A 17,610-nucleotide genomic window follows, 5' to 3' on the forward strand; every position below is an offset into this window, starting at 1 on the left:
AACCATGTTTCATTTCTTTACACTTTACAAACATTTGCTACTTTATGGTGGTATACCACATAAAATCTCAATAAAATTAATTTATGTTTATGGGTGTACCGAGAAAATAATGTGGATATGTTCATGGAGTATGAACTTGTATGGCATCTTTGAAAGCCACTTTTCTATGGGACCTCAGTGACTATAACCCATCCCGTGGAGCTTCGGACATACGTACCTGATAATTATCGTTCTCATGTTATAATGTTGACAAAACATTATAATTGATTGAAGTTCAACCTCTACTTAAGTGAACGTGTTGCATTTCCTCGCTCAATGGCTGGGAATATAGAGGAGCAGAGAAACAACATGAGGCAGCAGCAGAGCTTAAAATAGCTGTAAAATAGGGATGTTCAACAAGCGTATTTATGTAGGTGGCCAAATGATAGAAGTCTGTGCTCCAACATAATCGGCAATAAAACTGATCAAATATGGCCCCCTTGACACGAAATACACAGTGTAAACAGGAGTGATATACAACATGTTAAAGATACATATGAAGATACATATTTCTTAGTCTTAGGCCTTAGATTATAAATGTACGTACTATAATACTTAGTAATGATTACTGTCCTTATAACATATACGGTATTGGTTCATTATCCTCTTTTATCACTAGTGCAAACTTTCTGGTCATTTACGTCTTACGTCTTTGAGAAAAGTGTGGCATAAAGGATCCAGACTCTGAATGCCTGTTTGTTCCATCACTCGGTGACTTGATCACGTTTAAATTCTTAAAATTTCATTTCTCCTTTGATAAAAGCTGAATATATTCAATGTCAATGTATTTTTCACTGACGCGTAAATGCCAGTCTCTGCCGCTGCCTAACAAAAAATGGCCTTGATGAAAAGAGCAGAACAGGTAGAAATTGTTGGTTCCGATGACGCTGTGAACACAAAGCTTGTATCTGATGAAGGACAGCCAATATATTCTCGTCTCACTTAAATAAAACATTGGATCTCAATGAACAGAAGACATTTTTTCTTATATATATTGTGGTATTCGGTAAGAACAAAAAGACATATCGATGGTCAGGGGAAACAAAAAACTTTAATTGAGGGCTGTATTCCAAGTCACAAACGTTGTACTGGGCAGCCCCCAAAGAAGGAATGATTTAAAAATCACCTGTCGTGATTTTGCCCTGAAAGTCAAATGAAATAAAGTTCACATCACAGGCGGATAAACTTTACATGAATTTTCATCATGGCATCTCATAATGTTATTCCACAGCATGTATGACTACCCATGCCAAATGTCTTGGCCTGCGCCTGATGCTGTCCTGTGGTATTGTCTCCCAAACCTGGACCGAGGGTATCAGAAAGCTCATGGGCAGTCTGTGGTGCTGTCGTATGAACTGATACATCAGGTTCCAGAGGGTCTACATTGAAATCGGGTCTGGGTAAATGTGAAGGCCTGTCAATGACATCAATGGCTTTGTTATCCAGGATCTGACTACATTCTCTGGCCACTTGAGGCCCATCACTGTATTGCACATGATTAAGGTTTAGCATTTTAATAGTTTTGAGTATTTCAGCCCAACAACAGTCAGGACACCACTGGTTGTCATGTGGAAGTTTGTGTAACCCTCTTGATATGCCTCCCCAAAGGCCATCACTGATCCTCTGTCAAGCCAGTCATGATGGATGATGATGCAGGCAGCATAACATTGACCACTACGGCTCCAGACATTTTCACGTCTGTCATGTGCGCAGTGTGAACCTGCTTTTATCTGTGAAGAGAATTTGGTGTCTATAGTTGACCTATTAAATCTGGTGTTTTTTTTGATGAATGTAAAACAAGCTGCAAATTGTTTAGCTGTGGAGCAGAGTTCCCACTGCAGGACATCAGGCCTTCATGGAATGTGGTTTTGAGTTTGCCCATTGGAGGTCTTTTTTGTATATTTTTTTAAGGTTTTAAGCATACAAATTGTTACAGTAGTAAATTGGGTACTCCCCTGCCACCTGTACAACCGCACTTTATGATGTTAACTGTATAAAGAAATAAAGGATTTTTCACCTTCAAGGATCAAGTAAGTGCTGCCATTTCTTATTTCTTTCTCGGATAGTTTATGCATTCTCTGGTAGTGCACCACCCTGAAAAGATCTCAACAAGAGGTTCATAAAGCAAACCAGGATCACTGACACATATAAAGCCAGAACTTGGTCCCTCGATTTCTCTTTTAGAAGTTGAAATTGAACAATACCTGACCAACTCAAATGCTATCCAAAGTGTGAAAAACAGTGTCCTACAATGTCAGTGTTCTGCCAATGTCCTAGGTAAACTATGCCTGACCAATTCAACTCCCCCACTGTTTCATTTGTATCTGTATTTTTTCATGAACTTTGCTGTTCAGAATAGTCACTATTTTTTCAGACATAAAAATCTTTTTCCACTAAATAATTTGATCAAATTGCTCTTTTTTCTAAAAATGGTTTTATGGTTTCACATCTGTCTTGGCGGCCTAACACCTTGCATTGTTCTTGCTTCTTTGGTGTAACCAAAGTTGAACTTTGGGATCCTGAAAAATGCAGCAGAACCTTCTTTTTGAAGGCCACTTTTTTACTGCCAAAAGAACAGGTTTTGTCTGCAGAAAAAAAAAATGGACCAAAAACGCAGCGTGTGATCATAGCCTAAAAGGGATTTGAGCTGTTTTTCAGAGTGAATGACAAGTTCAGGGAGGGAGTGTCTGATTAAGGAAGCTAATTTCTCTGATAAGATTTATTGCAAGGTTTATCATATTTGCTTGTACTATTGATTTTAATCAAAGCTTGTTGAAAGGAAAGTACACTTCCATTTTAAGTGATCATATGGCGTTGTGTCCTGATGTGCAGAACCAAGCTCATTTAGATAGTCATTATTTTATGAAGATCACGAATACCAAAAGTTAAGTTCCGTTTGCATGGAGTTACCTGAGACAATCTCGTAGGTGGGATGACGTCTCGGACTACTAAAGCACACTGTGCAGACTGGTTCAGGAAAGTCGCAGTCATTTTACAGAAATGAAGATGGGACTGGAAAGCATAGGAGCCGCACTAGAAAGACTGAAAAGCAGGGCATCTTGTATTTTAACTATGTATTATGCAGTCATAACTACATTTTTATCCTAAGTCAGAAGGCCGCTCTAGGGCAGTTATTGTATTTCAGACTAAGTAAGGTTGTATTCACACTAGCCTCATGGCTTTTATCTATATTATGCCATGACTTTCCATTTCATTGTGGAAATGTGGATGACGCTACTGTCACTATTTGTAATTTCTTGTACTAAATGTCTTTCAGGCTACAGCTGGGAGATGGTAAGAGAAATGGAAAAGATCTGTAAAGGTCTGAGTCAGCCTGTGACATTCCCAGTACGAGCGGTGTTAGTGCGACAATCGTGGCCTCAGCTGCAGTGGTTGCTGCAGACATCAGACAGGTAAAGTAATGAAAATAATGACTCTTAGGATGATCATATCGGCATATGTCCATCTAGTATGTACTGTACATATGACAGGGGTAGGGCCAATGGGGTATGTGCACTGGGTGCTTTGTACTAAGGAGTGGGCCAACAATCGCCTTACTATCCAGTGTCTTAAGATACAAGATAAGGACAGAAAATTAACAGTGCATTTATCATTTTCACTGCCTCTTTAATTCTCTGCCATTGCCACATGATACTTGTGCTTTGTACTCAGGCTGTCAATCATATGACAACACTTGTTTATTGGGTGAAATGATCTTTTCATTTGCATCATCGTTCTTGGCAAATCATCATCCTGTGTAAACAGGACTTGTGCTGCCGAGAACACTAGTAGCCTATGTGCACTGATCAATGTATAACAGATCGTTCAGTGCGCCTTTGAAGTATGGTTTCCCATTGCCAACAGGCTATTAAACAGACAGCGGCCAATCAGAAAACAAATTGCTGATCAGCGGTTGTTTAGTGCCACCTGTTGGTAGATGAAAATGGACCTTTATTTTTTTTTCCTTGGAGAAAGAAACCCTTGCTACTGTTAGACTACATGGCTGTGGGCAAACCGACATGGATTTTTGCCACATAACAGCGATTAATCCACATTAAAATCTGTAACATGTAGATATTCTCATGAGTTTAGGCTCTAATTTCACCCTCTGAGTGACCTCAATCTTTCTAAATGTCCATTTACACTGCAAGATTATCGTAAACGAACATTCCTAGCAAAGCAGGCTGCCAAGCTCCCGACAAATGGGCAAAACATTCATTCTTTGTATGAAATGAATGTTTTTTCAACAGCACATTGTTCTGTGTAAATGGGACCTGTGCTGCCGAGAACAATGTTAGCCTGTGTGCCATGAGCGATCGATTACTGATTGTTCTGTGCACAGCTGAAGATCAGTCTGCCTGTGTAAACGGTATTAAACGACTACCATTTTCAGGTGTAAACACACAGACCCTTAGAAGAGATAAATCACAGCACTATGTTCTGTTTCTTTCCTGGCTTTCATACAATAGCCCTTCAGTGTGTTATATAGTATTTTCAGTATTTTTTAGCTCATGGTTTGTATTTTAGATTTTTATCTTTTGCATTGGTTGAAAATGAGAAAGAATAGAAAAGCCCACTGCACACAAGCTATAGCCCAGTTCCATGCAGTGTTTGTTTGAGGTGAGCTTGTGATTATACACAGCAGCCGATCGGAAGAAATAGAGCCTCAGTTTATAGCATGAAGCAATAAACTTCTAATGCACTTGCAGCGCCCCAGAGATCTGGTCGTTGCAGTATGACACTCTGCCACTAAGGGGAGTGATGGTACGTCTGATGGCACTGAAGGAATTCTCCTGACGAGGTATCACCAGAACACATTACACTTCACACTCCGGCCACTAGGGAGAGAGAAAGGCTTTATTTATTGGGCCCCTCCTCACACTGGTAAAACTAGGGGTTGGATAGGAAGTTAGTCAGAAGCTAACTGGGTTGGATTCAGGCAACATCCCGTGGCAGGGGGTGTTGCAGGGAGAAGACACAGGGGGGTCCCTGTCAGGCGTGGGAACCTGGCAGGTGCCTAGCGAACAGAGCAGAACGTAACGGAGCCGCGCCTGCACCCCCTTGCGGCGGCATCCTAAGAAAGAGACACGAAGGGAAGGATATTGTGGAACAGTGTAAACGAGATCAAGCAAAAAGGAGTACCAGTAGGAGTCGTGCCGTGAGACCGAGGCAACATCCTACTGAGGCGCGTAGCCGGTGGCCGGAACACCGCGGGAGTAACTGACTCTAGGCCTTACTTCGAACTCCGCAGGACAGTTAATTATAGGTTGGCTGTCTACCTTAAATTTCCTAAGAAGACGTAGGGGGCAACAGTGGGAGAGGGGCGTCTCTAGGGTCCCGGAAGACCTCCAGGCCTTCCCGTCATACGGCTGCGTCCTACCCATAACATATCTGGGGGACGAGAAACTAGCAACATCTGGAACTAAAGAGAGAGAGAGCTGTAGAGAACGACGAACGAGAACAGCAGTTGTGAGGACTATTCCGAATGCTCAGCAGGGTAGGACTAAAACACACAGGCGCTAGTGGTGGGCAACGATTTCCATCTGCGAGGGAAACTCTGGAAGTGCCCATCAGGCCGGCCGGTCTCTGATAGCCCTGTTAAATGTGCTCTGGATTGAGGATCCTGAAGTCTTCAGTAAAGAGGTAAAGAGACTGCAACCTTGTGTCCTCGTTATTGACTGCACCTCACACCATCACCATCCACCTTACTGGGAAGCCCTGGGGACATACTTCACCTGTGGGAAGGTATACCATCCAGCTGCCATTCCATCACCCCAGTGGACCCCACAGCAGCGTCGGTCACCCTGACCGAACACCACAGGTGGCGGCACAAACCCCTGACAGACTGCACCACCTTTATTGGACGCCCCTTAGCAGGGTCGCAGACCGGGTCTAGCCACCGTGACAGCCTCAGAACTGAACCAGAGAAGTCCGGTACCGAGAACTCGTGGCCCTGTGTCTGGGGGCGATCCACACTCATGTAGGTTGCAGACTACCTAAGTTTTTCCATAAGCTGGGATCACGGAAAATTAAACTTTATAGATTTTTTTTTGCTACATGGCTTCACCAATCTTGGACGTCTGAAATTATTTTAGAGTTGCCTAAATTTAATGTAGTATGTTGCTTTATCACGAGACCCCGATCATATTTCTGTGGGTTCCAGTCATTTTGTTGACCATCCATATGCTAAATTTGATTTGACTAAATATGTGTCACCATTTGATTGAAAGGGGTTGTCCAGGATTAGATAAACTTGTTTTTTTTTTTGTTTTTTTTTTTAGCAAAAATGGCACCACACTTGTACACTGGTTTTGTAGTGCAGCTTAGCTTCATTGAAGTCAATAAGGTTGGGTCGCTGTACTGCACATAACGTATGGGGAAAGCCATGTTTTTCTAAATCTGGAGACATTGATTTGTCAGATACTGAAGCAAGGCAACAACACCACCAAGGGAGTGGTCGAGGGAGGGGGCAGTATAACAGGAGAGGAGCACACAAAAAATGGTCAAGAGGTGGTCAGAAGGGAAGACCAGGGCAAAACTATCAGATCGCCCCGGGAGCTGGTCCATCAAACGGCTCAGCCTCCTCCTCCTCTGCTTCCTCTTCTCTTACTTTTTTAGAGCGGAGAGAAATTCCCTCATACGATTTACGCACACGATTTCCTCAAAATCAGAGAAGATAAATAGTAATTTAGAAGATGGGGGAGCGGAACATATCATTAATCTCTCTTCTCATTCCCTGTCTTCTTCAGAAAAAATGGTATTGAGCCATGGCTTGTCATTTGTTCCAACTACTAAATTTGATCCGTTTATATGGATAAAAGATCTTAATCTTTTTGTAAGAAAGTTAAAGTGGAAGAAATTCTTTTCCCAAAAAGACAGTTTACAGTGTCAGCAATTGGGTATATCATCTGACTCACTGGAGGATGTGAGGTTATTGGCTGGTTTAGCTGAGGAAGGTGCACGACACAGTGGAGACGGTCCATATTCAGAGCTTAAACCAAAAAGCAAAAGATCACCCCTTATTGGCAACTATGGTAACATTGATATGTTCTTGACCTTGGTTACTGATGAGATTAAGAGAATAAAACCAAGGTTAGGTACGCCAGAACCCAATTTGGAGAAGCATGAATGGGAGGCACTTGCCTCCTTAGAAAAGGATCATAATATTGTTGTTAAGCCGTCTGACAAGGGGGGCAATGTGGTGGTCTTGGATAGGTCACAGTATTTAATTATGTGTAAAAATATCCTATCTGATGTAACAACTTATGAGATACTTAAAAAGGACCCCACATTGCCCTACCAAGCAGAATTAAATGGATTACTGACAGAAGCTTTGGGAGACGGTCTCTTATCCAGGAGTGAGTTTGATTACATGTATCCAAAATGTCCTACATTAGCGACCTTCTATTCCCTACCCAAGACATAGTAACATAACATAGTAACATAGTTAGTAAGGCCGAAAAAAGACATTTGTCCATCCAGTTCAGCCTATATTCCATCATAATAAATCCCCAGATCTACGTCCTTCTACAGAACCTAATTGTATGATACAATATTGTTCTGCTCCAGGAAGACATCCAGGCCTCTCTTGAACCCCTCGACTGAGTTCGCCATCACCACCTCCTCAGGCAAGCAATTCCAGATTCTCACTGCCCTAACAGTAAAGAATCCTCTTCTATGTTGGTGGAAAAACCTTCTCTCCTCCAGACGCAAAGAATGCCCCCTTGTGCCCGTCACCTTCCTTGGTATAAACAGATCCTCAGCGAGATATTTTTATTGTCCCCTTATATACTTATACATGGTTATTAGATCGCCCCTCAGTCGTCTTTTTTCTAGACTAAATAATCCTAATTTCGCTAATCTATCCCACATAAGGGATTGGACCCATTGAAAGGGCGCCCGATTGTGGCAGGTATAGACGCATTGTGTCAAAATTCAAGTGTATACCTTGACCAGATCTTACGTCCCTTTGTGTATTCTTTACCATCGTTTATCAGAGACACCTCTGACTTACTTACGAAGTTAGATGGTGTTTACCTTGACCACAACACCATTATGGCATCTATAGATGTTGAAAACTTATATAGCAGCATACCACATAACAAAGGCTTGGAAGCTGTTGAGTATTATCTTAGAGCAAGGGGTAATCACTGTCTCCAGCATAATGATTTTTTGATGAGATTGCTTAAATACGTATTAACACATAATTTTTTTCTTTTTGATGGGAGGGTCTTCCACCAGCTCAGGGGCACAGCGATGGGGAGTCCATGTGCCCCAACTTACGCTAATTTGCTCCTGGGCTGGTGGGAGGAGACGATGGTGTTTAGAGATGACGATGACAAGTGGTGTCCCCATATTGTTTTTTGGGGACGCTTTATTGATGATATTTTGGTTATCTGGTCTGGTGATGGAGGTACATTTAAGGAATTTGTGGCACATTTAAATGTTAATGATGTGGGCCTTAGGTTCACCCATGAAGTAGGGGGTGATTGCATCTCATTTCTGGACGTACGGCTGAGGAGAGTTGGGTACCATTAATAGCACCATCTTTTGTAAAAAAACGGCAACTAATAGTCTCCTACGATGGGAAAGCTATCATCCCACTAGTTTAAAGAAAGGGATCCCAAAAGGCCAGTTTTTTAGACTTCGGCGTAATTGTTCCTCACTACAGGACTTTGACTATCAAGCCAATATTCTAAAAAGGAGATTTAGAGACAGGGGGTACCCCGAACATGTAATAGAGAAAGGGTATGAGATTGCAAAGAATTCCAATCGTTTGCAATTACTTACACCTAGACCAAAAAAGGAAGAGGGTAATGTTACCCGTCTGATTGCGACTTATGACGATCAAAATTCTAAAATGATGAGAATACTGGGAAGGTATTGGAATATCCTGAGGGCAGACCCCGATATAGTGGATTATATCCCTAAGACTCCTTCGGTGACATATAGGAGAGGAAAGTCGATACGGGATCGTGTCATCCATAGTCATCTCCAACCCCAAAAAACAGGTGGTACGTGGCTAGAACAGAGGGGTATAGGTACCTTTAAATGTAGAGGATGTAAAGTGTGCCAATATGTTAAACAATCTAATACCTTCACTAGTGCCACAACAGGACGGATTTTTAAGAATAGAGATTTTGCTAGTTGTGTAACGGCGGGGGTTGTCTACCTGTGTACCTGCAGCTGTCCTTTGAACTATGTGGGAAAAACTAAAAGGCAGTTGAAAATAAAGATAAGTGAACACATAGGGGACATAAAACATAAGAGGGATACCCCGTTGGCACGACATATGGTGGAGAAGCATAAAGGTGACCTAACATCTTTCCACTTTCAAGTTATCGAGACCGTCCCTCAATCTGTCAGGCTAGGTGATTGGGATCGCAAGATATTACAGCGAGAAACAAGGTGGATTTACCTGCTAGACTCCATGTCCCCTTTGGGATTAAACGAGCAACTTAGCTTTACCAGTTTTATTTAAAGTAGTGTTCACTTTGGTTTACAAGATGAGAACTGTTTACTGGTATATGTCCTCTTAGTGACCACCAATTTGTTCAGTACCTTATGGTGTGAACATAATTAATAGGCAGCACGGTGGCGCAGTGGTTAGCACAGCAGCCTTGCAGCGCTGGGGTCCTGGGTTCTAATCCCACCCAGGACAACATCTGCAAAGAGTTTGTATGTTCTCTCCGTGTTTGCGTGGGTTTCCTCCGGGCACTCCGGTTTCCTCCCACATTCAAAAGACATACTGATAGGGATTCTAGATTGTGAGCCCTATCGGGGACAGTGATGATAATGTGTGCAAAAACTGTAAAGCGCTGCGGAATATGTTAGCGCTATATAAAAATAAAGATTATTTTTTATTATTAATAGGTCTTTCTAAAATGGAATCATACTTATTCTGTATGATGGTCAGTTTTGGACTGATTTTATTTTTGCTGCACGGTCATTTTTTCAAAAATATTACCTTCCCCTTTATTTTTGGGGCCAGGTTATAATTTTAGTATTACTTTATTAAAAGTTTTGAATTAGTAGAGCTCTTATATATTTGCGGTATTGTATACAATGCTTGGTACTGCCTCTTTTTTTTGACCAGTGTACAATGCGGTGAGCTCTATTGGCCGAGTATGCTCTGATGTCGTAGGCCAAGCAAGCTTGTATGAGGCTTGGTACAAGTTTGACAGACCAGCGTGGAACGCTGTGAGCTCCACAGAACGGAAATACTCTGGCGTCATAGACTAAGCGCCACTTCCGGTTTCTTCGGGCGCTCTGGCATGGCGGTGTATAAGAAACACATTCTGGTAAGACACGTGCAGCCCTTCACTGAGAGCGGTCATTCCGGGACGCAGCTCATTATAGTTGCCCCGGACTTGCTGAGCGGTTACTTCGGGACGCAGCTTATTATAGCTTCCTCGGTCCGCTAGAGGCCCCACTCCTTCCCCTGGTGCATTATCCTGGGGGGAAACGCGTCGGGATGGGCGGCAGCATATGGATGAGTACATCCTTTATTTTTGACCATTGCTTTATTATTTGAGAGGTGCTAGTGTTTGGCATATTGGCATTTGATTGTCTCTGTAGTATATTAATTTGCTAACATAAGGTATACTCCTGTGAATACACTGTGCTTATGATTAGGGTATACCATAAGGTGTTGACAAAAGGCTTATTATTATTGTATACCGCAACTGATTATTTTGCCTCTATATATTAGACACCTTGTGCACCTTTCTTATATTAAGATCAATAGAAGGGTAACAGTCTATATGACCCTCTTCTTGTGGAAACTATCCCACATTAGATCTTTAAAACTATTTCTTTACACCTTATAAGTATTTGTACACTTTATATTAAGTTATGGTGTGGTGGTGGTTTCATTTTTGATAAGATCCTGTAGGGTCACAAGGGAGAGCCGTTGACGAGTGGGGGCGCCACATCGATTTTAGGGTGCCAACCTCCGCTGTTAGGTAGGGTGAGTGAGGGAAAGATCACGCCCCCCCCACCGTCTAGTCTCTATCCTTTCATATATTGTTTATGTTAAGATAGATTAAGGTGTTACTGTCTCCTGACCTGTTTTTATGGGTATTTTTACTCGGTATTTATTAAAAGTTATATTTTAAAGGGTTTTTTCAGTTCTTTGGTTATACCCCCTAAATCTGGAGAACCCCATTAATGAATGAGTCGTTTGTTTTAGTCACTTTGCGGATCCTGTACAGCAGGGGTTTCAAACTGCATTCCTGGCATGTTTTCAGGATTTCCTTGTATTGCACAGGTGATAATTTAATTACCTGCACAGAATGATTCCAGCACCTTGTGTAATGCAAAGGAAATCTTGAAAACACGCATGGTCTGAGGCCCTCGAGGAATGCAGTTTGACACCCCTGGTGTACAGTCATTCAGTTTGAGGTATTTTAGCTCCAAGCAAATTTTATATTTGCGGTGTATGTTATTTTACTATGATGCTATTTTATCAAATGATTCCTAAACACGGTATTTTTTTCCCCAAATCACTTCAGTTTAATATATATATAGTTTTTAGTTTGACCCCTAAAAAATTGAAAATGCTAAATTACAGAGAATGACATCTGACGAGTCAGCAGTCTCACACAACGACTGAATGAAGATCTGGCTTCCACCCTAAAAACTACCAAGCTTCCATGAGAGATTAATGCTTGTTACATACAGTTAGGGCCAGAAATATTTGGACAGTGACACAATTTTCGCGAGTTGGGCTCTGCATGCCACCACATTGGATTTGAAATGAAACCTCTACAACAGAATTCAAGTGCAGATTAAACGTTACAATTTGAAGGGTTGAACAAAAATATCTGATAGAAAATGTAGGAATTGTACACATTTCTTTACAAACACTCCACATTTTAGGAGGTCAAAAGTAATTGGACAAATAAACATAACCCAAACAAAATATTTTTATTTTCAATATTTTGTTGCAAATCCTTTGGAGGCAATCACTGCCTTAAGTCTGGAACCCATGGACATCACCAAACGCTGGGTTTCCTCCTTCTTAATGCTTTGCCAGGCCTTTACAGCCGCAGCCTTCAGGTCTTGCTTGTTTGTGGGTCTTTCCGTCTTAAGTCTGGATTTGAGCAAGTGAAATGCATGCTCAATTGGGTTTAGATCTGGAGACTGACTTGGCCATTGCAGAATGTTCCACTTTTTGGCACTCATGAACTCCTGGGTAGCTTTGTATGTATGCTTGGGGTTATTGTCCATCTGTACTATGAAGCGCTGTCCAATCAACTTTGCAGCATTTGGCTGAATCTGGGCTGAAAGTATATCCCGGTACACTTCAGAATTCATCCGGCTACTCTTGTCTGCTCTTATGTCATCAATAAACACAAGTGACCCAGTGCCATTGAAAGCCATGCATGCCCATGCCATCACGTTGCCTCCACCATGTTTTACAGAGGATGTGATGTGCCTTGGATCATGTGCCGTTCCCTTTCTTCTCCAAACTTTTTTCTTCCCATCATTCTGGTACAGGTTGATCTTTGTCTCATCTGTCCATAGAATACTTTTCCAGAACTGAGCTGGCTTCTTGAGGTGTTTTTCTGCAAATTTAACTCTGGCCTGTCTATTTTTGGTATTGATGAATGGTTTGCATCTAGATGTGAACCCTTTGTATTTACTGTCATGGAGTCTTCTCTTTACTGTTGACTTAGAGACAGATACACCTACTTCACTGAGAGTGTTCTGGACTTCAGTTGATGTTGTGAATGGGTTCTTCTTCACCAAATTAAGTATGCGGCGATCATCCACCACTGTTGTCATCCGTGGACGCCCAGGCCTTTTTGAGTTCCCAAGCTCACCAGTCAATTCCTTTTTTCTCAGAATGTACCCAACTGTTGATTTTGCTACTCCAAGCATGTCTGCTATCTCTTTTTTTTTTTTTTCAGCCTCAGGATGTTCTGCTTCACCTCAATTGAGAGTTCCTTTGACCGCATGTTGTCTGCTCACAGCAACAGCTTCCAAATGCAAAACCACACACCTGGAATCCACCCCTAACCTTTTAACTACTTCATTGATTACAGGTTAACGAGGGAGACGCCTTCAGAGTTAATTGCAGCCCTTAGAGTCCATTGTCCAATTACTTTTGGTCCCTTGAAAAAGAGGACGCTATGCATTACAGAGCTATGATTCCTAAACCCTTTCTCCGATTTGGATGTGGAAACTATCATATTGCAGCTGGGAGTGTGCACTTTCAGCCCATATTATATATATAATTGTATTTCTGAACATGTTTTTGTAAACAGCTAAAATAACAAAACTTGTGTCACTGTCCAAATATTTCTGGCCCTAACTGTAGGTCTCATGACGCTGTAAGGCACTAACCGCCGATACCACTATCCATTCTTACATGGAGGACTCCCCTCCCTCTCCCCTATCTCCTCTCCTTCATCTGATTTTCCCCACCCTACTTTTTCTACCTGTCTCTCTACATCAATGTTATAATTTAAGATCAATAGGTGTGTACACATTTGGTTAGACTCCTTCCTTATAAAAAAAAGTAGGGAAATGAAGACAAACTTGTGGAATGAAAGATTGTAACTTCTACTATGATTAATCTTAACATGTACTATGTGACGACCTAACGAAAGAACTTTTGATAACATTCTATTGAAAAACACACACACCCTCTTATGTAGTTTTACATTATTGTTTACTTGTGTTATATAACCCAATAAAAAAATGTTTAAAAGAATGAAATCTGACGTTATCAGATTGCAGAAATCCAATGGCACAAAAGAAAAGAGCAGAAACATTATACACTAAAATGAAGCATGGCAACCATGCTTTGGCTGGGGCAGAGACACAGGTTCTATAGTTTGACAGGCAGAGTAGACATTAGTACATATGGAAGACCCAACTAGTTTGTCTCATGTTCTCTGCATCTACACCAAATCTGAAGACTGAAAATATCTTCAGCAGATAACAGTAGGAGCAAAGCCAATGTGATTTACCACTCGCTTTGGATCATTTCTGTGCCAAAACAGACCTGCACTGCGGATTTATAAATCTGTGTGTCACTTCTTTCTGCAGGTTTTCACTGTGGATTTCATCCATTGCAACACAATCACATTTCTTTTTTGTTGTGTACACTCATTTATTTCTTTTCTTATTTAATGCTGTTTTTGCCACTTTTAAAATGTGGGTGAACAAAAGAGTGTGGTTAACCAGAATTAAGACAACTTTTGACACACAAAAAAGTTTCCCTTCTGACTCCAGGAAGGGGTGGAGTAAACAGTAGTTAAAAAAAAGCTTTAGAATAAAGTGTTATAGCTAATAATTCGCTAAATTTATCAAACTGACAAGATAAATTCCTCCGATTGCCTTTTGTCACAATCATATGTGAGGAAATTCTTTAATTTTATCATGATTATAACGTTTGTATTCAACTGCTGTGAACAATTATCTGTTTTTCTTTGTAATTGTATAAGGCCAGCATAACAGCAGCGTTAGAGTACCTTTTTATTTAATAAGAGCGGGCAGCCTCAGACTAGTAACTTTACGAAATATAAGTTATTGTCAAAAGTGCTCATATCTAACCCTAATGCCCCGCAAAAGGACCTGATTTTCTATCAAAAGTCAAGCCTACACTTCTTTTCCGTTGTGGGATCCTGGTGTGCGGAGTGGGATCCCATAACCCTTCATGGTCCTTCCTTGCAGTGAAAGAGTGAGGTCTTGCTCCTTGCACTAATCCAATCCTGCAGCCTACTTTTATAACATGTTAATGAATGGTACCTGCGCTAATGATGGTGCTGTTCTGTAACTTCTTAGTAAAGTTTGTAGTAGCACCGAATTAGTGCAAAATGCAAGATTCCACGATCTCTCTTTCACTGCAAGAGCGACCCAGAGTGTTTGGGATCCCACATTCTGGAAATTCGGACTCAACTTTTGTTAGAATGTCAGGGCCCTTTTGGGGGCATTAGGGTTACTTATGAACACTTTTGGCAAAACTTATGTTTAGAAAAATCACAAGTCCAAGACTGCCTTTCTTTTATTAAAGTCACAGATTGGTGATAGATACTACTTAAAACCAAAAAGACTTTGGCCAGATGTTATATAAGAGCCTAAAGTGAAAGATAAATGGTCAACAATAGAAGCAAAATACGGTACAATGCATTTTGGTTTGGGCCACAATTATTTATTTATTTTTTTAACTCTCACTGTTCTGGTTTTGTCATTCTTCCCATTGGCTTCTCTATGTAACTTGAAAAACACCTGTATAAAATAACACCTAAATAGAGAACATAAAAATAAAGTTTAATAACCATAACATAGCACTGGTATTAGATTTAGGGAGAAAATAATAATTTTACGTGAGGCACAAATTTGCATATTCACAATTTTTAAATCCTACCCAATGTATCCTTATATCATGTATACATTTATACATTAAGTCCTTCCCACATTATAGTTCAAGTAAATTTGCTTAGAGGTCTAGGGACGTCAAGAGATTTTTTCTATTTGTGATGAATAATTTAGTGTATGTCATTAAATAGCAAAGTTACTTTTTTATAATTGTGGTATTGTATGCCTTTCTAATTGGGTCTTATTGAGCTAATTAAAAATAATTCAAAATAATAATGATAAAAATTTATTGCAGCTGAAAATGATGATAAATAACATTGACTTATTGCAGGTACAGCCTCACTGTCTGGTCAGGGAAGGATGACATTTACCCGGTAGAGGATCTTCTGTACATTCGAGAGCATTCAAGGAAAGATCGGGTATTTTATGATTTGTTTGAACCTCAGAACAGTGAACTAAAGAAAACTGTAAGACAGAAGCAGCAAGCAGAAAAGTGACTTCAAGACACAGACAATGGAAAGTTGACCTCTTTTATTAAACCTCAATTAGATGATGACTGGGAAAGTTTCCCAACTGGCTTTCAGGTGTTAAAGCTGGGAAAACCGCTGGCTCAGAATGCAGCGCTGCGTGGAACATGGCGCTATACATATTCTCCATTACAATCAGTATCTGTACATCTGTTTCTTACAGGAGCTCGGGGGGGAGCCTCCATGCTACTCTCTCTTGGGCCTTTGAATGGCATTCTTCACAAACCTTCATTTTGAGATAATTTTACATTCCTTTCTTTGCACTCTGCATTTCGGGATACATCATGTAGATTGATCACATTTTTCATTCCACCTCCCTAATAAAAGTTACAGCTACACGTAACAAATTTTGGGTTCTTTATTTCATAAATGTAGTAAAGCTTAACAAAAACTAATTATGTAAATTTGGTATTGCTGTAATTGTACTGACCTACAGAATAACTTCAAAAACAAAATCCAAACAATTGTGGCTGAAATTGTTTTTTTCCCATTCCACTGAAAGTTTTTCAAAATATATGATGTAAAAAAAAAGTCCTCAGGAAAGCATTTTGACTGAATATTTATAGTGGGATTAACAAATAAAATAAGACTGATTTTGGCGACAGTGGGTTTAAAGGGAACCTGTCATCAGATTCTTGCTGCCTGTGTATGTTTTACTTTGAAATTCTACAGCTGACTTGTCCTATGCGGCCTACATCCGCCTTCTTCCTGCCTTGCTACCTATGACTGATAAGAATAAACAGCTCCTCTCAATCCCTCAAACTCTGTCATTGGAAAAAAAAACTTTTCTGAAAAATTCCGAATCAGATTATTTACTATCATTGGGAATATACATTGTAAGCTTTGTTTAACATATACCATCTGTTACAGAACCCCCAGCACCAAGAATATGTTATGCTATATATATATTATGTATAATAGGTTCCATGTGAAATGCATCAGTCCACAGGCTGCATCCCTGGGCAGAGAGGACAAGATATCCCCCTTCTGTCCTCCCCCACCTTTGTAATTCTCCCAGTAAATACCAGCAGGCTCCGGCCTCCTGCGGCTATTGTAGTGTATATCTGGCCTGTTTTTTCTATTGGCCGGCCCTGTGTATCTGTGTTATATATTCTGTGTGCTGTAAATAAAGTGTGTTCGTTTAGACCGGAAATACCTGGAGTAGCAGTCAGCTTTTATATGCTCCCATGTAATCAAGAAATCCTAGCCAGCGTCCTTCATTCAGAATCCAGCAAAAGCAGAATGAACCTCCTGAAACACGGGGGGTGCTGAAAGAGGTACTACAGCACAGTAGACCCCGTTACACCATCTTATCAAGTCAGATCTGATGGCTAGTATATTTAAGTCGTATACCTGTAGAAGAAGACTCATTACTTATCCAGTGGTGTTTACACTGCTCAAAAAAATAAAGGGAACACTAAAACCCCACATCCTAGATATCACTGAATTAAATATTCCAGTTGTAAATCTTTATTTATTACATAGTGGAATGTGTTGAGAACAATAAAACCTAAAACTTATCAATGTAAATCACAACTAATATCCCACAGAGGTCGGCAGGTGGAATGATGCTCAAAATCAAAGTGGAAAATGAAGTTACCGGCTGACCCAACTTCAGTGGAAATGGCTCAAGACAAGGAAATGATGCTCAGTAGTGTGTGTGGCCTCCACGTGCCTGTATGAGCTCCCTACAATGCCTGGCCATGCTCCTGAT

General features: G+C 40.7%; 1 protein-coding gene across 1 annotated transcript in view; it reads left to right on the plus strand.

Annotated features, from left to right (window-relative positions):
* FAM151B (family with sequence similarity 151 member B) overlaps positions 1-17,049 on the plus strand; it is an 80,457-nt gene extending 63,408 nt beyond the window's left edge. The window contains exons 5-6 of the mRNA XM_069750984.1: positions 3,317-3,452; positions 15,701-17,049. Of these exons, the coding sequence (XP_069607085.1) occupies positions 3,317-3,452; positions 15,701-15,866 (302 nt within the window). The 3' untranslated portion in view covers positions 15,867-17,049. The remainder of the gene's footprint in view (positions 1-3,316; positions 3,453-15,700) is intronic.
* Positions 17,050-17,610: the final 561 nt, after the last annotated feature.

The sequence above is a fragment of the Ranitomeya imitator genome, chromosome 1 (assembly GCF_032444005.1).
Source record: "Ranitomeya imitator isolate aRanImi1 chromosome 1, aRanImi1.pri, whole genome shotgun sequence".
NCBI lineage: Eukaryota > Metazoa > Chordata > Amphibia > Anura > Dendrobatidae > Ranitomeya > Ranitomeya imitator.